The sequence below is a fragment of the Micropterus salmoides genome, unplaced genomic scaffold (genome assembly GCF_014851395.1).
Source record: "Micropterus salmoides isolate LMB-PRFRI ecotype aquatic unplaced genomic scaffold, ASM1485139v1 Ms_hic_scaffold_21, whole genome shotgun sequence".
Taxonomy (NCBI): Eukaryota; Metazoa; Chordata; class Actinopteri; order Centrarchiformes; family Centrarchidae; genus Micropterus; species Micropterus salmoides.
Window position 1 is genome coordinate 4,492,111 of NW_024041262.1, and position 23,858 is coordinate 4,515,968.

Below are 23,858 nucleotides of genomic sequence, written 5' to 3' on the forward strand. Positions count from 1 at the left end.
ATGTGGGTGGTTGAAACATATTGCTTTTTTTTTTATGAGGATCATCACACTGCGTTTGCTTGTACGGTTCACTTTTCCACCATTTCCCATCTATCTGTGCCTGAGGGTCATTCTCCGTCTGTCATTTCATACCATGATAAAGACACAACTGGGCCCACTGAGAACATGATAGAAAAAAGCCTAAACACTATTTTCTTATCTTCAGCATGGGCCCTGGTGAACTTTATCATTTTATTTTAGCTTATATTGTAGCTGATCCCCCAGCCTTTGTGGCTTGTGACCACTTAAAGGTGAATTCTGGTGATTAGAGCTGAAATGATTAATTGAGAAAGTGATTAGTCAATTGACAATTTTTTGACAATTAGTTGTGAGGATTTGATGCTACTAGAGTAACTATCTTAAAGGTATTGAGGAATACTACTGCGTATGTGAAAAAGGATGTGTCTCCAGAGGGAGCTGTGTGAAATCTGAATTGCATCTGATTGCATCTGATAATTGAAAGTGATGTCGCCTGAGTCAGCATCGGTTGGAGCTGAAGACTGCAAGTTTGAAAATGAAAAGAATCTTTTGATGTGGAGTTAGAAAGAAGTGAGCTTACCAGACCTCTGTAGCCTGCTCCTCGTCTCTGCTGTACTGTAGGCTGGAGGCTACATTAGCCGCTGCTAGCATATTCTCTGAATCTCTGATTTAGCTGTTGCATTGTGGGTAATGGGTAATTCATCATTCGATAAATCAAGAAAATAACCGTGAAAATAATTGTTAGTTGCAGCTGTACAAGTGACTTGGTGTTACACTTCCATAAAGTTGAAAAAGAAAGCCTGAAGTTGTGTAAAACCTGCAAACCCTGCTTGGGCGGCTATTTGTCCTATTGTCCTTGTTACAACAAAGTAATTATTTTCCAGAACTTGATCTGTGTCCATGCAACATTTTTATTATTCAAGTCTCGGTAGCTTGTGAAAGTTAGATCATAGAGATTTGGGAAGCTGAGGACCACACGCTCAGCTTGTCCTCCGTGTTTTTATAATTGAGGTGAAGTTGACAAATGTCAAGGGAATCAAGTCCATCTGGTTTTCTCCAAGCTGCTGCTCCAGCACGTCGGAGGACAATGAAGTTGAACCTATCTCCAGACCACTTCCCCATGTCGCATCGCACCACCTTGAGTCTTGAGGTGCCGCTGTCATTTTCAGGGTTCAATTGACAATGAATGTGACCCTGTTGCATCTCCAATGTTTGACTCTGTATGTGTGATTGGGAGGTTAGTGACTAAAATGGCTCAAGCTCTAAAAGGGGGGATATTAGAATATTTTAGAAGGTGATGATGATGTGTTAGTCATAGTTCCTGGGTTATTTGAGGGTGCGTTTTGGTTGTTTTGAAATGGACTGTAGACTAGAAATGTTAATTAGGATTTTAGAATCTTCTTTTATTTTCATTTCTATTTAAATCACTTTTTTTTTTAAATCTATCTCATCTTTAACCCATTGTTATTGCTGCCTATCATGGCCTGGACCCTATGTAAAATGATCTGACGTTTAGCATAATGCAACATTCCCTGCCTGGTAAACGCTCAAGTCTTTCATCCTCCACATTCCCAGCGTGTAACACATCATTTCTGTTTTTAGCCTTGACGAACAGGCTGAGATAACCCTGATGACATCACTATGGGTTGTTTTTACATTAATCTCGTGACTCCTTGGGAGGGTCTCATCCCCCAGACTGGGAACCACTGTTTTAGCTGTTGCTAATGTTCCTAATGATGGACTGATTAGAATACTAACACTGTGTGTATATGTCTGCCCTGCTGATTGTGTTTGTGTGTATGTGTGTGTGCATGCATCCCCTGTGTGTTTCCACAAAATGTGGATGTATGTGAACGGTTACATGTTCCTGTGTGGTGGCCCTGCATGCCTGCCTCTGTGTGGTTGTGTGTGTGTGAACAGGTCTCCACTATGGAAAGGAGAGTGTCCGGAGCAGTGGAGGGGCTGATGTTCACAACTTCATCTCCTCTGGCTTTGTGACGCTGGGTCGAGGCCATCCGAAAGGTAACGTACCTTTTCTTTCTTTCTTTTCTTCTCTTTTCTTACACAGGAGATTGGATTAACTCCACTTATCTATGAACACCGTTCTGTTTACCTGCTGAATCCTAAAGCGACCCGCGTAATGTTCCACAACACTGGTGATCAACAACAATTCACCGAGGGAGGTGAAATGTTTCCAGATTCAATTTCCCTCTTAAAGCAATTCACGTGAACTTCTGCCTCCGCATTTTGCAATTAAATACAAGCAAACACACACTTACCCTTGCTGATGGGCGACAACTGGGTGGAGAAGGTGATTCCGAGCCCACACACACATCCACAACAGACACATATACATGCAGCCATTAGAGTTTTCCCAGGGGTAATACACTGATTAATATGCAGCCATGTTGGCTGAGCTCTTGTGATTTATTCCCATCTATGGCTCCATAAACTAGACCCTGTGTGTGTGTCTGAGTGTGTGTGTGTGTCTGTGTGTGTGTGTATGTTTGTCACCACACAGGGGTGGCGAGGCAAGCTCCTTTACCTGGTAGTGCCTTCAAATGCTTAAATGAATGTGTTTGTGCCAGAGCGGGACGTCTTGTAATGTTTCATGGTGGCTGACTGCTTTGGTAAAAATCTACATGATTAATTGTAATTTGGTTCCATGCTGCACATGTATTTTCACTCTTCCTCTTTGTTCTAAAAACCTGCTGATTTCTTACTCATCATCGTAATTACAGCAGCTGATGACCTGTCGTTGCTTTATTAATCCCAGTTCAGATTTATGCGTTGCTTGGCAGGCCTGTGTGGTTTTCCCAGCAGAAACTGCTCCTCTTTTACAAAGTATCATGGCTTTGTTTCCAAGTGCACAAAAAAAAACTGCAGGGGTACTGAAAGCTTCTCTCCACTTTCATTTTTAATGGCGATCCATCGTATTCATGTTTACAGGAATTAGCTGTTTTTCTCCTTGCTTTTTGCTTCATTTGTTTTCATCCCCAGAGGGGGTCCATTTCACAATGGTATTCATATGCAGCAAGATGAAAAAAACAAACTCTGCTGATATTATCTGTACCCCCGCCCCCCCTTACCCTGCATCTCTACCAGAGATGAGTGATGAGAAAAAATTAGGTTTTATGAATCCTGATTATTTTAAATAGATTTTTCCCTCTGTACAAATATCACAACAGCATCATTCCGGCACCTCCGGCTATATACTTGTAACAACAGCAGCGTGGGGTTTGGTTTAGCGTTCAGCAGCTGTGTAGTCAGATCTGTGTTTTCCTGCAGCAGGTAGCCTTTGATTCTCCTGCTGAAAAAACAAATGAAACGTGACAGATTGGGATCTTGGAAAGATCTGCTGACAAAAAAATAAATAAAAACAGAATATTGCAAAAAAAAAAACAACAACAAGTATGTGAAGCACATATAAGAACCTCACTTCTTCAACAGTATTCTTCTTTGCAACATCTTTGTTTGACTGTCTTGTGCCCGGAGGCAGGTCTTACTGTGGATTGACTCCTTGAAATCAATGAAATATTGGTCTGAAGTTTGATTTGGGTATTGTTGCTGCTTGGTATTATCTCTAGCATTTCACTAGTGTACAATCACTTCAGGGTGGTGGAGGGAAACGAACAGTTTAACCAAGCCTCCCCCGCTCTCTCATGGCCTTTTTTACAAGCACTCTTGTTATCAACAAAAGCAGAAATGCTTTAGGTACATAATATATCACTTCTCTCCTTGACTGATTGAAAGATATAAATTGCTCCTAACTAAAGTATATTCTGTGTTTTTGACTACACACAGTCATTTCTCTCCAGTTTAATGATTCACAAATAGTCAGTAAATCACTTGATCCCTCACTTGACCCGGCATTGAATTTATCCAAAATCTGTGGATGGATTTTATCATCCAGAGCGGTGAACCTGTGGGCCGATGTGAACTTGCAGTGATGAGATGGAGTCACGTTGAGGTTAACAGCAAGTAAACAGTCGTGCTGAATTTAAATCACACCGAGCTTCATTATTTTTGAAGAGGTTTGCACAGCTTGGTTTGCTCTGGCTGACAGTAACAATGCTGAGAAAAAAAAAATAGAATGCAAACAGAGATTCACTGGTCAGTCAGTGAAAAAGTGAGCGTGGAAACAGATGTTGCCTTTTTAACCACGTCTCAGTTGTTTTTTTAGTAGATATGTTTTTGCCACACTGACAGAACAAGGTGTAGGAGTCATGAGGCAGTCCTCTGGCTTGGGTAAGCATGGCGTCTCTTACGTTGGTTAATTATACAGGCGGAAAGTGTGTTTGGTTGTTAATTATATGCCAAGTTGTGTGTGTGTGTGTGTGTGTGTTGAAGCACAGCCCTTGGGGAGGACATGTGAGGTCAGAGCAGCTGGATGCTTCACATCTGTGAGGTGGTGTAAAAAACAACCCTGTGCTGAACTAAATGAGATCTGCCATGAGTGCAGGGGTGGGAAACCAACATCCAGCCTCTCAGACTGCAGTTCAAGTTAGTTTGTTGTAATCTACCTTTTTTTGTGTACTAACGTGCCCCTCAGCTTGCCCTGTGTAATTCTACTTCAGTTAGTAGTGTCCTTGGTTTCCCAAAATGCCTTTTAGCAACCTCTAGTGAAGGGTCATGAACTTGTTATTGCCATCTCTAGGGTATACAGAGTTTTAATCGTGTTCTAATTTCATAACACGTGCTAATTCTAAACAAGTTTTGAAATTTGAAGTGGTGTGTTTGGAGTGAAAACTTTGGAAATAAAACCAACCTTTTATTGTGAAGCAGCTGTAGGAAATGCAATGTCCATCCGTCCATCGTCAACCGCTTATCCCGCGTACAGGGTCGCGGGGGGCTGCAGCTGACATCGGGCGAAAGGCGGGGTACACCCTGAACACCCTTGCAGGAAATGCAATGTACCTGTCACAAAGAATCAGAACCAGAATCAGAATCAGAAAGAGCTTTATTGCCAAGTAGTATTTTATACGTACGTATTTTACACGTACGGGAATTTGCTGTGGTGATAAGGTGCTACACGCAGACAAACATACAGATGACATGAATAAATGTAGAAATATAAATATGGAATTAACAGAGGCAAGTATTAAAGAAGTAAAATAATACTGGCAGATATTTACATGTGCATTATTCCAGGTTTGTGTTGTGCAGACATATTGCAATGGAAGAGAATATTGTGAACATACATATATAAACTGACAATATAAAAATAAACAACAACAAAAATGAACAATTAACAACAAATATGTGCAATGTGCCAGGTTTGTGCATGATATGAGATGAAATAATATTTACATTTGTATTATTTTAAAGTGGGGAGTGTCAGTGGGGGACCCGGGCCTTGTTAATGAGGCTAGCTGCAGACGGGAAGAAGCTGTTTTTGTGGCAAAAGGTTTTGGTCCTGATTGACCGCAGCCAGAGGGGAGAGTCTAAAACAGTTTGTGTCCGGGTTGGGAGGGGTCAGCTGCAATCTTTCCTGCTCGGCTCTGAGTCCTGGAGTGATGGAAGATTGCAGCCAATCACCTTCTCTGCAGAGCGAATGATACGCTGCAGCCTGCCCTTCTCCCTGGCAGTGGCAGCAGCGTACCAGATGGTGATGGAGGAGGTGAGGATGGAGGAGGTGATGGCGGTGTAGAAGTGCACCATCATTGTCTTTGGCAGGCTGAACTTCTTCAGCTGCCACAGGAAGTACATCCTCTGCTGGGCCTTCTTGGTGAGGGAGGTGATGTTCAGCTCCCACTTGAGGTCCTGGGAGATGATGGTGCCCAGGAAGCGGAAGGAGTCCACAGTGGTGACTGTGGAGTCAGAGAGGATGATGGGGGAGGGTGGGGCTGTGCTCTTTCTAAAATCCACTGCCTCAGCGTTGAGCTCCTGACTGTTCTGGCTGCACCAGGTCACCAGATGGTCAATCTCCCACCTGTGGGTGGTGTCATCCACAAACTTCAGGAGTTTGACAGACTGGTGACTGGAGGTGCAGCTGGGGAGTCCAGGTGCTGGGGGATGTAGTGAAGGGCCATGTTTACTGCATCATCTACAGACCTGTTGGCTCTGTAGGCGAAATGCAGGGGGACCAGGAGTGGGTCTGTGATGGATTTACGGTGGGACAACACAAGGCGTTCAGAAGACTTCATCACCACAGAGGTCAGAGCGACGGGTCTGTAGTCGTTTAATCCTGTTTAGATTAGTGAAGCTTTGTTAGCAGTGTGGGATGACATAAAGAAAGAGAAAGAACAAATGAGTTGGTACATGAAGAGCTGCAGGTCACCTTCTGCACCGACGTACTGTCCCATGGAAAACCATTTGTGCCAGCACGGCTTGAATGGTCACGGTTGCTTGCAGCTTGATTTGCCATTTCAAGCTGCAAGCAACCTATTGAAAACAGCACAAGTATACGTGAGCAGTTATGCTTGATTTTTGAGTGTTGATCTTACAGTGCAATACCTACAGAACAGGAAAAGCTACACATATCTGCAAAACCTTAATGCAGCATCTCACGTCATCAGTATTTACTAAAGTAGTCCACTATATAACGTATCTGCAGTCTTGTCACCAGTGTGGTCCAAAGGACCAGAAAGATTTATTATGCCCTATGGTCAAATTATCCCACAATGCAGCATAAATACAAAGAAAGGTACATTTACATGAGTGAAAGTGACATCAGTGAGTAAAATTATTATGGATCTCTCTATCTCACACAATATATCGTCTCTCTATAGAAAAACTACTGTATACAGTGAGTACTTAATAGTGAATGACATGGTACTACTGGCTGAAACAAATTTCAGATGTTGATAAGACAGACAGGAAGATGCTGAGTAAAAAGAACAAAGAAAGAAATCGTTCTATCTGAAAAAACTTTATGAGACTGCGATGACAATCTGTTACTATACTATATAACTATAACAATGAATTTATATTAGACAGTAAACTTTGTACTAATAAAATGGAGTTACAACACTTGCCTACAGATGTTGTTTTTCTTGTTGAGAAAAAAGTTTCACAATAATAATCTCGTCGCTGGATTGCGTGGTGGTCTTTTGAGGCTGGAGAAAGCTGTCGCGATGAAAAAACATTCTTCTCCAGCAGTAGCTGCTTGTTAAGTTCAGCTGTTCTAAAAGGCTCATGTACTTATCACATGTAAAATACATTGTGTCACATACAAAAACAATACATGTTTTTTCTCATATGGAAAACCATGTCAGGTGTTTAATATGTGATCAAAATAATATGAGAGAGTCTTGAAGAAGGAGTCAACCACAGTAATGGCTGTAAATCAGCAGTCTCTGCTGTTGTAGCTTTCTGAATGAACTATCAGTTTGTGCTACACAGATACGGGTGAAGAGAGCTTCCATTTCATTCACTTGTGCATGGTGTCTTTGTAGTCCACTTCACACCAGCTTACAGACCAATCACGTCCCCTCATATGGAGTAGAGTGGTGTGTGACATTTTTTTTTGTCCCATCTGTCAAACCACCAGCAGACAAGCCCTTTTGTGCAAGAACATTTCTCATTGCTCATTTCGCAGTTTCATGAATCCGGAACCTTCTGCTACTATATGGAGTCAGGTTTAGTGTGATTGTGGGTGGCCATCTGTTCCCTGCATGATCTCCCTTTGCTCAAAGTCCTGGTTTTGTCCTAACACTGAGTGCCAGACGTACTGGCTGCAGATGTGGTTTTGATTTAGGATTTCAAAGTGAGTGCGTTATTTCAGTGTTTTCTTTCTTCTGGGGAAGATTTAATGGCACAAACACATGGGGTCATTTTGTTTGTAACTTTTCAAAATTCCCCCAAATTGTTTAACTCCTGCCTAGAGTTTCCCCAGAGTGACAATCTTTTAGTAATGCTAAACCTTATTTAGCATGCACAGCTGCTTACCTTGGTCCTGTCCCCTCAGCCATCTGTCCAGATCGATGCACCGCCTCACAGATTCCTTTGCTCCTGTGTGTTCTGTTGTCCTCTTGTCCAAAATTAGGAGGCAGCAAGGTTGAGGCTTCTGTCAAACTGAGCCAAACTAATGAGGATGCTCACTGATCTGTTGTGTGTGTGCTGCTGTCAGATGGGACTGCACTGATACACTGCCTTGGGTGTAAAAACTGCAGAACTCAGTTTGAAGCTTCAGAGTCGCCAGTAATTGTATAAAAGTTCTCTGGAAACATAATCTCAGAAGATAGATAAGAGGGAGCCGGAGCAACTTTGCTTTCCCTTGTTTGCCGGCAGTGGTGATGCAACGCTACACCACATCATCGCTTCTAGTCTACGCAGACTGAAGCCCGATCGCGGGCTTATATTAATTGTTCTTGTCACAGAAGAACTGCGGTGTACTTTTCTATTCACTCACTGTCACCGACTAAAACCCTGCACTGTAAATCACTGTCACATTGTCATACCGATTTCCCTGTGCTGGAGTGTGTTTAAGAATACAAAAAGCTCAGTGTGCAGGCGCTTCGGACTGAGAATCCCCGCCATTGATGTAGCTAGATTACAACTCTAACACCTTGATTGATTGGAAAGTTCTGCCTCAGACGGGAGAGTGGATTGACAGCCAGCATGCAAATATGATAGTGTATTAAAAATGCAGCTTGCCAGCTGTTATTGGTTGAATGCGTCCATTTTAATTATTTTTCCATATGTCAGTCTTGTTGATATGAAACGCAGCCAAGCCACAGCATCCGGAGAAGTGATTACTTCAGACAAAGCCTCCATCCTTGACTTAGTGTGTGCCATACTTCATTACCTTGCTAAGCCCAACTTTTAATTCTGCCCTGTGGAGGAAGTCAAATTGGTTTTCATGGCAGTAGGCAATTATTGTTTTTAGGAATATGATGTGTCTGCAATGGTGGATATGGTGATGTAGCAGCAGAATTAGCGGGGGATGTTATCACAGAACTTTTATTTACAGCACAATTTCAGCATATTAACAAGCGCAAGAGCCACTAATTGGTTTGCTCCTGACGTAGCAAGTTGTACTGTACAACAGCACAGTACTAAGAGACCATGGGGACTATCAACTGAAAAGACTTGAGGAAAGAAGGATCTAACAAAGCAAACAGCAATCATTTGGTTCTGCTGTTACTGCTGTTTGCCTCCTATTTGTCATTTTTGTTTACCTTTTGTGAAGATCTTGATGACAGGGTATAAAAAGCCCCTCTCGGAGTTTCAGTGCGTCCCTCTGATTGTGAAACAGTCATCTCCTGTTCTTCCGAATGAATCAGATGCCGTGGAACAACAAGCCCACAGGCAGTATCATCATTTCCAGTCCATGTAATCAGCACTCCAGGCTGATGAGGCAGAAGATGAAAACATCCGCCCGTGAAAACCTTTGGTGGTGTTTGAAGGTGCACAAGGAAAAACAAGCCCAGACGGTAACCGATTCAAACGGTGACCACGAAAAAGCTCCAATGCATTATCAGTACAGAGACGGAAAGTTAGGTCTCTGATGCAAAATGCACATTTCCCAGCAAATCAAGTGGTGTAAAGTCACTGACTCCAACCCTCTATTTATTCTGTCAGCTGCTACTGACTCAGTGATGCTTTGTGCATTTTACCAAGCTCTCTGTGAGGTGTTGTTTCAGTTTTTTAGCTGCATTATAGAGACTTTAAAAGCCTGTTTAACCTATTCTTTAGACTGACAAATATATATGAAGTAAAACCACAGTATACATAATAGTAAGTTGTATCAAAGCTGTTTATTATCTACTGTAACTGCATGCAAGAACATTGAAATGCAGCTACAATAGGGTCATATGAGATGAGTAAGGCTACGTTGTGCTTACTGTCCGCTTAAGGCGAGACACCACAGTCCAAAATTATGATTTTGCTTCAATCTGTCAATTTTAAAATTTATTATTACCATACTTTCTTAAAATGTACAAATCAATCTTCGAACAAAATGTTAATCTTTGTTAGCACTGCCCTTAGTGCCCTAAGTTCGACCGGTCTAAAACTCCCCATAGTGAATCGTACATTGTCTGAAAGGTCGTTTTCTAGAGCATAATCTAGAGTGTTCATGTGACAGTAGTGTCTATGCTAAGTGTGTTTTTATTGCATTAACGGACAGTGCATTATCTTTAACGGACGTTTTCTCAAAATTCCATGTTTCATGTACGCCAAATAATTTCCCTCGCCCTTCAGGGCAGTTAGATCATCATAATATTACACACTGAGTCTTAAGTCTTATAGCAAGACATTTAGAGGGTTTTTCTCTTATCATTCTCATTTTATGTAGCATTTTATCTGTGAACATGTAGAACAAAAGGTTCGTGTCGCACATAATAGTGGTATATTTTGAATAAATTCATGAAAAAACAATATTTTGATAAACCGTTCTGTAAATGTCTGGCCATTTGCTAAATTATCACAATGAAAAAAAAAAAATTCATCTGAGTCTTATCAATGTGCTGGAAAATGGATTTGTGTGAAATGCAAATGAGCACATATTCAACGAGGACATTCTTCATTTGCATATGAAAAATGAAATGAAATGAAAAATTGTAATTCAAAAAATGCTTTTATTTATGTATTCTTTCAGCTTGTTAAGTTTCATTGTGATATAAGTAAAGTTGGGAAATAAGCCTGTTTGACTGTGGTGTCTGGCCTTAAAGTTGCAATAATTAATATTTTTATACTGACAATGGAAAAAAAGAATTGATATGATGTGAAAGGGGTTGCTTGAAGTGACAAACCCACAGAGCCCATCTCTGCTGTTCCCATCAGCTCTGAAGAGGGATTCAGCTCATTGTTTTGGTTTTACAGCCCACTACCTTATATTTTAATTCACTCTCGCCGCTGTCATCTGCCCAGCACCAAACAGCAGAGAGACAAAGTGAGCACCTAGCTGGTGAATGTAGTGGAGCATTTAGCAGCTAAAGAGCCCCAAAATCACCTCAGGTTGAAATAATGAAACACAATTGGCTGTACAAGCTATTATTACACGGTTAGATCATCACTCTCTAAGAGTTTCAGTGTTATTTTATGAATTTTCATAGAAATCATTAAAATGGGCGCAATCACATTGACTGAAAAAGCACGTCTGTTGTCTTTTTACGGCATTGTGTTTGGGCTGTGCCGTCACTATCACATAATCCAGCATCATATTTTGAACAGCGTTGGTGGAACCTTTGTTAGGCCAGCAGCTAAAGACAATTCTGTGATACAGACTAATCTGTCAGCTGATTTATGTGTTGTGCTCTCTAGCAGCGTTGCCGTTACTGCGGTGGCAAATTCAAACACATTCATAACGACAGTGAAGAGAGGGATCTTTGTGTTAATCATAGTCAGTCAGCCATCGCCCCCTCCAACACAGAAATGCACTGTAGCCTCGGGGACTGTGGAAGTTTTCAGAATTCTGCAAATATACAAATGCGCTGCAAATACACACAACGACAACATAAGTGTTTCCAGAGGACACTAAAAAGTCTAAGACTGTGCACGTGAACTTTTGATGAGTGGTTGACCCTTCTGACCAGTTTGTGACTCATGAAGTGGAGTCCGTGTCATCCGTTCGTTGTGCTGTGATTTTGTTTTGTCCTGTTTCTCCACTTTGCACCTGCGCAGTCTAACGATAGTCGTTACAGTCGTTACAGTCGTTAGGGGAGTTTAGTCATTCTGTGTTGCGCTATGAGGAGACAATGAAGTTCTTTGATTTGACATGCTCAGGTCGTACAGCCTCATTTCATGAGTCACAAACTATAGCAACAACAAGCGTGTCCAAGCCATGTTGTGTGTATTTGCAGATTGTTTGAGTATTTGGTTGTGTTGTGTATATTTGCAGTGCTTTTGTGTATTTGGTTGTGTTGTGTATATTAGCAGTGCTTTTGTGTATTTGGTTGTGTTGTGTATATTTGCAGTGCTTTTGAGTATTTGGTTGTGTGTATTTGCAGATCGTTTGTGTATTTGGTAGTGTTGTGTGTATTTGCAGTGCTTTTGAGTATTTGGTTGTGTTGTGTATATTTGCAGTGCTTTTGAGTATTTGGTTGTGTGTATTTGGTTGTGTTGTGTGTATTTGCAGTGCTTTTGAGTATTTGGTTGTGTTGTGTATATTTGCAGTGCTTTTGAGTATTTGGTTGTGTGTATTTGGTTGTGTTGTGTGTATTTGCAGTGCTTTTGTGCATTTGGTTGTGTTGTGTATATTTGCAGTGCTTTTGTGTATTTGGTTGTGTGTATTTGGTTGTGTTGTGTGTATTTGCAGATCGTTTGTGTATTTGGTTGTGTTGTGTATATTTGCAGTGCTTTTGAGTATTTGGTTGTGTGTATTTGGTAGTGTTGTGTGTATTTGCAGTGCTTTTGTGTATTTGGTTGTGTTGTGTATATTTGCAGTGCTTTTGAGTATTTGGTTGTGTGTATTTGGTAGTGTTGTGTGTATTTGCAGTGCTTTTGTGTATTTGGTTGTGTGTATTTGCAGATTGTTTGTGTATTTGGTTGTGTTGTGTGTATTTGCAGATCGTTTGTGTATTTGGTTGTGTTGTGTGTATTTGCAGATCGTTTGTGTATTTGGTTGTGTTGTGTGTATTTGCAGATCGTTTGTGTATTTGGTAGTGTTGTGTGTATTTGCAGATGTTTTGTATTTGGTTGTGTTGTGTGTATTTGCAGTGCTTTTGTGTATTTGGTTGTGTTGTGTATTTGCAGATCGTTGTGTATTTGGTTGTGTTGTGTATATTTGCAGTGCTTTTGAGTATTTGGTTGTGTGTATTTGGTAGTGTTGTGTGTATTTGCAGTGCTTTTGTGTATTTGGTTGTGTGTATTTGCAGATTGTTTGTGTATTTGGTTGTGTTGTGTGTATTTGCAGATCGTTTGTGTATTTGGTTGTGTTGTGTGTATTTGCAGATCGTTTGTGTATTTGGTAGTGTTGTGTGTATTTGCAGATTGTTTGTGTATTTGGTTGTGTTGTGTGTATTTGCAGATCGTTTGTGTATTTGGTTGTGTTGTGTGTATTTGCAGATCGTTTGTGTATTTGGTTGTGTTGTGTGTATTTGCAGTGCTTTTGAGTATTTGGTTGTGTGTATTTGCAGTGTTTGTGTATTTGGTTGTGTTGTGTGTATTTGCAGTGTTTGTGTATTTGGTAGTGTTGTGTGTATTTGGTAGTGTTGTGTGTATTTGCAGTGTTTGTGTGTATTTGGTAGTGTTGTGTGTATTTGGTAGTGTTGTGTGTATTTGGTAGTGTTGTGTGTATTTGCAGTGTTTGTGTGTATTTGGTAGTGTTGTGTGTATTTGGTAGTGTTGTGTGTATTTGGTAGTGTTGTGTGTATTTGCAGTGTTTGTGTGTATTTGGTAGTGTTGTGTGTATTTGCAGTGTTTGTGTGTATTTGCAGTGTTTGTGTGTATTTGCAGTGTTTGTGTGTATTTGGTAGTGTTGTGTGTATTTGCAGTGTTTGTGTGTATTTGCAGTGTTTGTGTGTATTTGCAGTGTTTGTGTGTATTTGGTAGTGTTAGTCCACAGAGATGAAACCTTATGTACAGTAGAACTCCTGGCTTTCAAAGCATGAACAAATAGAGCTAATGTTCTCATGAATATCCATCATGTCACATTTTGTAATCTTTCTTTAGAAACAATCTCAGTTGATACCTTTGCATTGCGGATTGCAAAAACACGGCAGGTTTTCAACAAACCGTACCATATATACAATTTGCTATGATCACAGTAGCAAAATTTTACATTTCAGGGTCAATTGTGTTTCATTTGTTGTTTTGCTTCTGCACTGATTGGTATTTTAAAGTAGTCAAACTAGCAAGGCCACTGAAAAGTAGCCTCTGTTGATCACTTTACAGGTCATACCAGGCCCTCTATTGAAATTAATAATAATACGTCATTGTCTTAAAAGAAATTCTTCTTCTACCAAAGATTTCTTTTCTTCCCTGCTGTCAAAACTTCCTCTTTAAACACTTTGAAACCTGGTCCCACTTCAGGGAACAATCTGTACCCCCAAATCAGTTTAAGGGGCTGAAAATCCAGCCAGGCTGCTCACTTTTCGCTCAGTGCCTGGTTTTGATTGACAGCGTGCTCTTATCGGGCACAAGTGTACCTGCTCATATAAATTGATGGTCAGGTTCAAGGGAGGTGGCACGGCTGACCTGCTGGCTAAGCACTCTGCGGAATCACCAATAAGAAAGTCTTAATAAGGTCCTGGAGAGAGCAGGGCCGGGCCGTGGCACTCATTAGCAGGAAAGAGAGATCAAGACAGATTTCTCTTACGCACAATACGGAGAGATGACTGAACATCTTCATCCTTTGCCCTGTTTCTTGAGCTTCCGCTATTGACTATGCAGGAGATGCCAGGATAAAGACAGAGGTGTGCAAATGTATGTAAAAGCAGAAAAGAAGCTTTTTTTTATTTTTACTCAGGTAGGGGTTAACGGTGTTGGTAGGTAAAGTAAGAGTGTGAGACATGCCTGTTTTATCATTCACTTTGAGCTGAGCAGCAGGAGCAGAGAGCAGTGGAAAAGAAATTGTATAATAAAGAGTGACTAGCTGAACCTTTACAGCCACTCTACCTAATTGCGGTTTTTCTTCACCCTCATTTACACAAATCACTTGCAATCCTTGGTGTCCTTTAGCTGAGGACTGAATTAATGACTATCCCTGGGAATTGAGACATTAACACATGCGACAGACACCTTGTAGCATTTTCCAAAATACCACCAGAACTCAAATAGTTGAGGTCAGTGAATGACAAGCCACCCTACAATTCCTGACAAGACTCACGGGTATCCTGAGGAACAATAGCACTTCCAGATACACTGCAGTCAATTACAGTGATGTGAGATGCGGGGGCAGACAGAGGAAATGACAGTTGGGAGACAGCTCTCTTATCATTGTCCTTCTGTTGTGGCCACTTTGAAACAAGTGGAGCTATTTGTCTGGCAGCGAGGTATGCTGGAGGGAAGAGAAGAAGGCTTTTATCTCGGAGAGAGACGGGAGCAGGGAATATGCAAGAGACGTAGCGCAAACAGAATATCTGAGAGGTAAAAAGTGAGCGAGCTAAACAAGAAAAGGGATTTGGAGAACAGGAGTTTGGCAGGTAAAATGGCAGGAGAAGAGATAGAGAGTCCTCGCAGGCAGGCAGTCAGGGACAATGGGCCGACAAGGCTGCTGTGATGTTTGCTCGGGCACGGCAGCGTACTCTTAATGTGCAGCATCAATCAAGATGCTGCCCACCGCACAGCACGGCAACTTTTATCGCTGCTCATTAAAGTAAGTGCAGATATTTTTGCATCAGTTGGAATGCAAGGACTTTTTCATGCTAATTTCCCTCCTTTAGATTCGTTATTCATCATCTTTGATCAACGGGGTCCTGTGCACAAATAAGTGGAGTGAATCTGGAATCCGCCATGTGCTGAAGCATCACATCTGTGGATTGCTACCGCTGCTTTAGTTTATTTAGCAAGCTCAGGAGTTCTATATATGTTTAATGAAAGCGTATAATATATTAAACCCTCCTCCAGTTGTTTAACAAGGCTTTTCTTTAGAGTTGAATTAAAGAAGTGTGACATTAACTTCTTTTTACAATGGAGTATGTATCATCCTTTCAAGTGGAGAGCAAACGTATTATGGAAACCAAGGTTTGTGTCCTCCAACTGTTCCCCTGGGAGCGATTCCCTGATGAAGAGAACATTTAACAAATTTAAATCCACACCTTCTTTGCCCCCCCTTCACCCCGACTTCTGCAGGTTCCTCCAAGACTGATAAGATGATTTAAAATGGCATGGCCTCCTCTGAAATGAAATGAACTTGCGAACTTTGCCCCAAATATCCACCCTTGTGGACCATTTTGCCTTCCTCGCGAACACGATCGCAGATGAAAGGCGGTTGGCATGAGCACTTCAATTGTGCTTTGGGTCTGGTCCAGTCCTCCAAGCTTCTCTGCTCTGGTTTTTACCCCCCTTCTTCTTCTTCTTCTTCTAAATCACATCGTACGCAGTGGGAATTGAATGCAATGTTTAGTTTTCCTAGATTTTTTATGACCGAACGTGAGCAGTGAACACCGTCTCTCATTAGAGACACGGGCGCAGATCTGAGAGCTGTTAATCCACTGCTAAAAGGAATGTGTCGAGCCTTTGAATCAGACAGGCTTTTTCTTTCAACCTCCCCTGTTTAAGATGCTTCTCAGTCCTGACTGCATTTATTAAATTACTCAGTTTGGATTTTTGTTTCCTCTTAATATCTAACCTGGTAATCAGCTATAGTCCCCCCCCAGCTGAGAATCCAACATAACAAGCATAAAGGCAGAGGAGGGATAATGCGTGTTAAGTGCACAACACCACAGACTTACCAAATATTTAGCAAGAGAAGCACCAAAAAAATAGCGGGTTTATCATACTGAACAGCCATGTCCTTCACAGAGTCACAGCTGTTATGAAGAGTCATGTTAAGGGCGTTTTGAGGATACTTCTCCAAGTGTTTTATAAAGGCCCGGTAAAAGACGGATCTTGGCTCTGCCGCGCTGACCTCAAGCAGCTTTATACCCACCTCCCTGCAAGGCAAACTTCCGCTCTCATCTATAATCTATTATTCATAACGAAGAGGCAGAGACGAAGACTGGGGAAGGCAGATAACTTGGGCGCTTTTTCCTCCATCCACCCCCACCCCCATATTACTATTATCCAGAGGCCATTGTGTGGGAAAACAAATGGAATGATTGCCTTTTGTTGTATAGGAGGGGAGAATTTTGTATTCTGTGCAGAATTTGAATGTAGACTTGCTATTCAGAGCACACATGCTATGACTGCTAGTTGCATTGTGCAAATAATGATGCATGGGAGGGATCAAATTAAAATTTATCAGCCCTGGGTTGGGATCCATCTCCAAATCTATTTCCAGCAGATGAAAAATTGAAAAGGCAAAGAGGAACGCGTGTTTTCGAGTGCGGTGTTAATTTGCTCTGTCATTCTTTCTTTTCTTTTTTTTACAATTCAGACCAAATGTTAAGAGTCTGTAGGGAGTCTGTTAAGCTAGAGATGGTGTGTTTAATGTTGATTCCTTCTCAGCTAAGACATGCACATTTTAAATGCTTTATTTAAATCTATCAAGAGTTACACGTAGCCTAATCCATAACCATACATGCCCTAACCCCAAACTTAACCATGACAGTCTCCTTACCTGACCCAACCTAACCCTAGCCTCTATAGTCCAATATCTAGTACTTTACTTTAGGGGGACGAGCTTTTTTTATGGGAGTGCCCATAATGTAGCTGTTGGAACAGATTTTTATCCCCACAATGTGAGTAATACACATTGCACACATCCACATATTCACGTGTAAAATCACAGACATAGCTTTCAAATGCAAACACAACAACAACCCTGTTAAGCAGCCCTTATTGTAGAGGCTGATAAATGACTCCTGCTGTTGTGATAATCAGTAATCATTATCAATTTACAGTGGGCAATTGTTTACTAAGCACCTAAACAATTGGTTAATTTCGCATTCACAGATGATAAACCATTATGGGACACCTTTTGCTTGGTGCTCTCAGTGAATTAGCGCAGTGATAATCCAATTCACTGAACTGGGCAGACCAAACGTACATTTTTATTACTTCTGCGATATATCCACAACAAGCCAAGTCTCTCTGCCTCCCCATAAAGCAGGTGGTGTTTTCCTTGGCATAATTTTCACACTGTTCTCCACGCAACACGCAAGCTGGAGGGGTGAGGGATCAACGCCATGTTTGGCATTAGGCTCCAATCACGTGAGACATGAGAGACTAGACATGCTGAGAGGGGCTCTGTTGGGCTAATAAAGCTACTCCATGAGCTGTTCATTGAAGAGAGAAAGCGGAGCCATGTCTACATCTCGTAGCTGTCACTGACTCCATTCCCCCACTGCACATTATGCCACAGCATTCCCGGCCCTCTCTGACCAGAGCGGCAAATTGCCTCCACATTGTCAGCGGTGCAGGTTGTGTGAACTTTTCACACGGCGGGGCGCTTGAATTATCGCTTATAGAGGCCACAGGTATTCAATCTACACGCCAGACTGTGGCGTAATAGACAGGAGGGGCTGAGGTATTATAATTGAAAGGCCCTTCAATAGCCATAAATAATGAAGTTTCCCTAGGGGCCATTGGGGGTTGGGGAAGGGAGTGTGTCGGATGGAGGGAGGTGTTCTCACACATATCGAGCTGGCCCGTTAACCCCCCTCTGAGTGAGGCATGGAAGGAATATGATATGGGTGTGAAAACACAGGAGAGGTAGTCACTCACACAGCTTCATTATGAATCAACCGGAACAAGTCTATGACGTAACTATGGTATTACTGTTAGCCGAGGTGTTTACTGACATTATAATTTCAGGTATAAATAGACATGATAACAACATACCAGTGGTTTTGCATGTTAAAGCCCATATACTAGAAATCATATATACTTCACATGCCCACAAACCACTTAGTTGTGGTTAACATGGCTGACATATATTCAAAATTTGATCGTCCTTTTCAAAAAACTGGAATGACTTTTTTTGCAAACATTCCAGACAGCCATTAGTTTCCAAATACTGCGGAATTCATGTCTACTGTAATAGATGACACAAGTCAAGCAAAGTTTCAAAAGCCTGAAAACTCCATGCGGAAATGAATGGAAACCAATGGCTACTGTTCCAGGCAGCCACTGGTTAGGTATCAGACAGAGTGGCCATACTGCTGAACCCTGCTGCAGTTGTGTAATCACAGTGAGCATCAACAATAAATTTGTATCTATCTATCTATCTATCTATCTATCTATCTATCTATCTATCTATCTATCTATCTATCTACTATCTATCTATCTATAAATCTATAAAAAGGTAAATATCTAACTGTAGCTCCTATGTAGTGAACTGGTAATTCAGTGGTTTATGGCAGACAATGATCATCAGCAAGGTGCAAATAAACTTTTCTCTTCCTCCAAACTATTCCACATTCCTGCCATGAGAGTCACATGTCATTGCCTATAGTAGATGCACATAGTAATTGGCACACCCTTGAAGCGCTTTCAAATCAGGCAAAATTAGCAGCATGCTGCCGCTTCTGACAGATATGAGCTTTTCAATCCTCTTCCCAACTGAGTGGAGGAGTTTTCTGTGTCTTAATTACCTCACATTTGGCACAGTGCACTGCAGAGCTAGCGGGAGCCGCAGGGAGATGGGGACTCAGCTGAGACACTCAGACAGCGGTTGGTGACAGAAGCCAGGGGAGGATGCAGTGGAGAAAGGCTCCCAGCTAGCGTGCCTGGGATGACAGGAGAGGTGGTGGAGGGGGCTAGAGATCCCCGAGGAGGAGCAGAAGAAAGGAAGAGCTAGCTCAAGGGAGAATTCCCCTCAGGCACATATAGCAGAATTGAAACATCCATATGTCGGCGTGAAACAGAAGATATTCAGTGTGTCGATGCTCTCGGTCTCTCGCTCTGTCTTCCATTTGAGATATTGTACTGGCTGGTCTGTTTTAGTTTGCACACAACTTCATATCCCCCAGGAATGCTGATAGTAGTAGAGCAAGACAGGGGTGTTTCAGAAGCTCTAGACAGGGAATACAAAGTCATGGTGAGTGCGGTGATGGAGCTATGAAATATAGAACAGTTTTTATATTAAAGCTGCACTGCACTAGCCTTTGCATATAAATATATTCTTGCTGACTTCTTAGGTATTAGGTATTAGATAGGTATTGTGTTTATTTAAGTACTCCGTGACTCCGAGACTCCGTATGTTACATTTCTTAGTGTAAATTGTCACCTGCTGTGAGTTTTGACATTTGTCATCACATATGAAAGAAGCAGCTAACGCTAGATAGACACCCTTCTGTCTATAATTCTGGACAAACAATACTTTGCAGGCATTGGAATAACATACACGGGAAGTATAGTGGTAATCCGTGCTACCATTGGTAAGCTAGGCCGAGTGCGGAACTATGTGGACAATTTGTCGTTTGTAGGCATAGAGTATGACATTTTCCAGTTAGTAGCACACCGCAAAAGTTGACAATGTGTCTTCTAGACCGGCTTTTAGTTATTATCCAGCTGATGGCATGGGAAATGCCCACTGAGACATTTGTGGCTTAGACTCTGTTTCCACATATGTGTGTATGGTAAAGGTTTTACCCTGTCTTGAACGACTGAAAACTTTGCAGCTTTATATTATGCAAAAATAGCTGTAGTACACCATCATGGTTTATATTTTCTAACGTATGGGCAGCAGAAATCCTTTCAGCTTTTGTTGAGACACCAAAAGGCTCCAATCACTTGAGGGCACTTAAGTCTTATTTCAGAGTCTACATCAGTATTTACAATTAAATCATCTAATGGAATACTCCATTAAATTTAATAACTCCATTTAGGTAGAAACTTACAATAAAAGACTAATGTGCACGTCTTACGCCCAAGCAATATCCAGCCAGTGGTTTCTCTGAGTTGGGCGATAGAGAAAAAGCACAAAAGGACCCTGCAGAGAGAATTGGCTCCTGCAGCCATGGGCAATGAACCGCAGAGGCTGACAGCGAAGCACTCGATGCGTTAGTGTAAAAACTGTTCCTGTGCCCATGCTACAACACTCAAGCCCATGTTTGCTTGCTCAGTCTTTCATTATGATCAGCTGATTGTGGATAAACCATGCATGGAGACAGCAGCAACATGACGCTGATGTGAGATGTTGTGACACAGCCAAACATAGTTGTCCACATAAACAACGGACTCGTGGTGGATGTACGGAAGCAGCATCGTAGAGGCTCTTTTTGTTCTCCTGATGAGTCCACTGAGGCTTTATGTTCTTGCCTGTATAGTTTTGTCCATTTTAAACCACACAAAGTAGATCTGCCTCCAGTTCAATAGTGCTCCCTTCACTAAACTGTCTCTATTCCCTTGATGTGGCATTGATCTGTCTACTCAGAGCATTGTCTGTGCCAGCCTGACCAGCGCCATCAATATTGCATCAGTTTCAGTCCAAACAGCTCAGAACTCTTTTGCAGTCCATCTAGGTAGAGGTAATAAAATCATGCCTGTCTTCATTCCCTGGGCGAGGTCACATGACGGCTGATCTCGCCCTATAGCTTTATTTTGTACACCAGAGAACAGAATAATTCAGACACTTTCCTTAGGTGCCAAGAGGTGAGGTTAGGAAATGATACTCTTGGGCCATGCAAAAAGTGACTTTTACATTATTAATCACCTCAAACATTAATTAGTAATCTCCGGTAATTAGTATTTGGTCCTGTCATCACCCAGAATCAGCTGTTCCGAGAAAATTACATGTTTACAAGAGAGTGAGTCAATATTTGCTCGCTGGAAGTTAAATTGAATTATCTAAAAAATTACTTCTGAGCGCTCAAACCCACCTGAGCAGCATGGGGAGTTGATACCGTCCAGCTCTGTCCTCTGGAACACGGTTGGACCAGATTTTGGCCCAAATTTCACCTGACTTTTCATTGTTCCCTTCTCCATCTCCCTCATGACCACGATGGTTTATCTGGCAGACACAGCAGTCTAGGGAAGCATGTAGATATTAAATTAAACCAAGAGGAATCAGCCGCACAGCTGCCACAATGCCTTCTGGAATATAGTAAAACATGGAAAATGTGTCCAAAGTATCTACGGCGCTGGCGGCTCACTGACTTCAAGCCTTTTAGCTAGCTCATTACCCTTTTAGCTATAGCTGATTTTGCGCCCCTGGGGGCTGTATGGTTGTGCTGATGTTTTACTATCTTGCTTTTTAATTAATGGCCTGAAAAGATGTTCTCCGAATCCACAGTGTGTATTGTTGTGACACAGAATGGAATTTAATAGTGATTAATGCACAATTAGGGTCACATGGCAGACTTAATGTCTAAATTGGTTGTTTTGGTCGAGCAAAGGGACCAAGGGCACGGCCTATTTCTGAGGGCGTTGTGGCGGAGCTGGCTAACGACCTTGTCCAATGCAATAACCCAGGGCTGCCATCTTGGGCTCTATTTTAAGAGCACTAATTGAGGAAATGTAATTTTCCCGTCCACTTTAGAGAAGTCAATCCTCAGCCACACATTTGCATGGTTAAAGATCTTACGGATATATTTATTAAAAAAACAGGTCTTATATAAGTGTTCTTTGAAGAAACTTCCCCTAATCATTTAATAGGGCATCACTAATGTACTCTAATTTGTTTAATTGAATATGACTACGTAATTTGACTGTAGCAGATGCATTTGTGCAAAGAAAAACTATTTTACACAGTCATGTCCATCCAGAAATTGTGATAAAAGGAAATTAGAGCTGCAGTATCAGAATAGGTTTCTCTAATTGCACATTTTGTTATGCTGAGTTTGCAATTATGCTGTTTAGTTGAGAAGTTAAATTCCCCTCATTGTACCGTTTTATAATAAGTCACTCTTTATAAAGGGTTTATTAATGGTTAATAAATCTTTTACAAATACTTTAGAAAGCGGTTATGAGCCATTAAAGCCCCTGAAAACTTGGCATCAAGTATTTATTTAGAATAAATAAGCAGCAATCAAAGTTTTTTTTTAATCATTGAGGTATTAATTAAGCATTAATTAATTGTTTCAAGTCACATTCTTCAAACGATAAATCCTGATTAGTGATTAGACGTTCCAACCCACTTCAAACCAGTGAGAATTAAAAAAAAAACAGACAAAAAGAAAAACTTAAAACTCTTACCAAAAATGTTTGACTGACAAACACAGTTGAAGACTCACTGGTGAACATAGTAGAGCATTCAGCAGCTAAAGAGCCAGATATTTCCCTCAGGAGGTGGTGGAGACCAAAAACAGAGCGAAAAGAGGGTGAATATTGGACTGACATTCACCTATATAAATCCATATAAATGATAATGTTGCTTTGTAACTGCTGGGTAAGTAAACAAGCAACTGCAATATTATTAAAGGTGATTATTTGTCAATGTAAACTTGTTTCTGCTGCAGCAAGTGGTCAGAAAACCTCAGTTATTGGAGGTTTAATTAGAAAATGTCCAATAAAATGTCCTTTTGGTTGCCATTTATTTATTACTTTATTAATTACTTGACTGTTTCTGACTCACCAGTAAACCAAAGGTTGTTTTTATTAATAGTTTTAAACTAATTTATAAAGCAATAAGCTAAACTTGATAACCCTTTGTAATAGTTGACTTATTAGAAAGTGGTAGTGCCCAATCTTAAAATGATGCAAACACATAGCTCATGTTCCTTTCTTTTCCAATTACAATGGCTGTTTACATAGCTGACCTGTAGTGATATGTGATAGTTTAGAATTCACAACATCCCTGAGTGTAGAACGGTTATAAAATGCACCATCGCTGGGATTTCTTGCATGACCTAAATTAGGCAGTTGTTGTTTTCTAGCTTACACAAAACGATGAAAGCAAGCCATGCTAAACAATAAATCATGAGACCAAACCTTCTGAGCAGTGTGGAAACATTTATGTATTAAAAAAAAGCATGACTTATGTTGCTGTTATATAAAACAATATAACTGACCAGACAGTAACATTGCCATTAGCAAAAAAAAAAAAACATCTGTTAGCTTGTCACTTAGTGAGGCAGCATGAATGAACTGAAAGTTGGCAGTGTAGTTCCGGATTATGCTACATGGGTGACATGCTAATGACTTGACACTATATATCGTGTGTGTTAAATGTCATTTGTGTAACTTGATTTCTTGAAAAAGTGACAGCCTAAATCTCTTAAACAGGCTGGATGTTGCCTCAGTTAAAGGGTCAAGCTAGCATGTTGTCACTGTTGCTCTCTCTCTCTCCCTCATTGCCTGCAGAGGCTAGTCAAGGTCAGCACAAACATATTCCTCCCAAAATACCTTTGACAGGTAACACAATGACACCGAGGAGACAGAATGTGAGTGATAAGTCCTGCAGCCTCTTT

At 41.2% G+C, this 23,858-nt stretch overlaps 1 protein-coding gene across 7 annotated transcripts in view; it reads left to right on the top strand.

The window, feature by feature from the left end:
* LOC119916266 (protein shisa-6-like) overlaps window positions 1-23,858 on the top strand; it is a 65,097-nt gene that overhangs the window by 7,607 nt on the left and 33,632 nt on the right. For all 7 annotated transcript variants that reach the window (XM_038736222.1, XM_038736223.1, XM_038736224.1 and 4 more), the window contains exon 4: window positions 1,939-2,040. In XM_038736222.1, coding sequence (XP_038592150.1) covers window positions 1,939-2,040 — 102 coding nt within the window. The remainder of the gene's footprint in view (window positions 1-1,938; window positions 2,041-23,858) is intronic.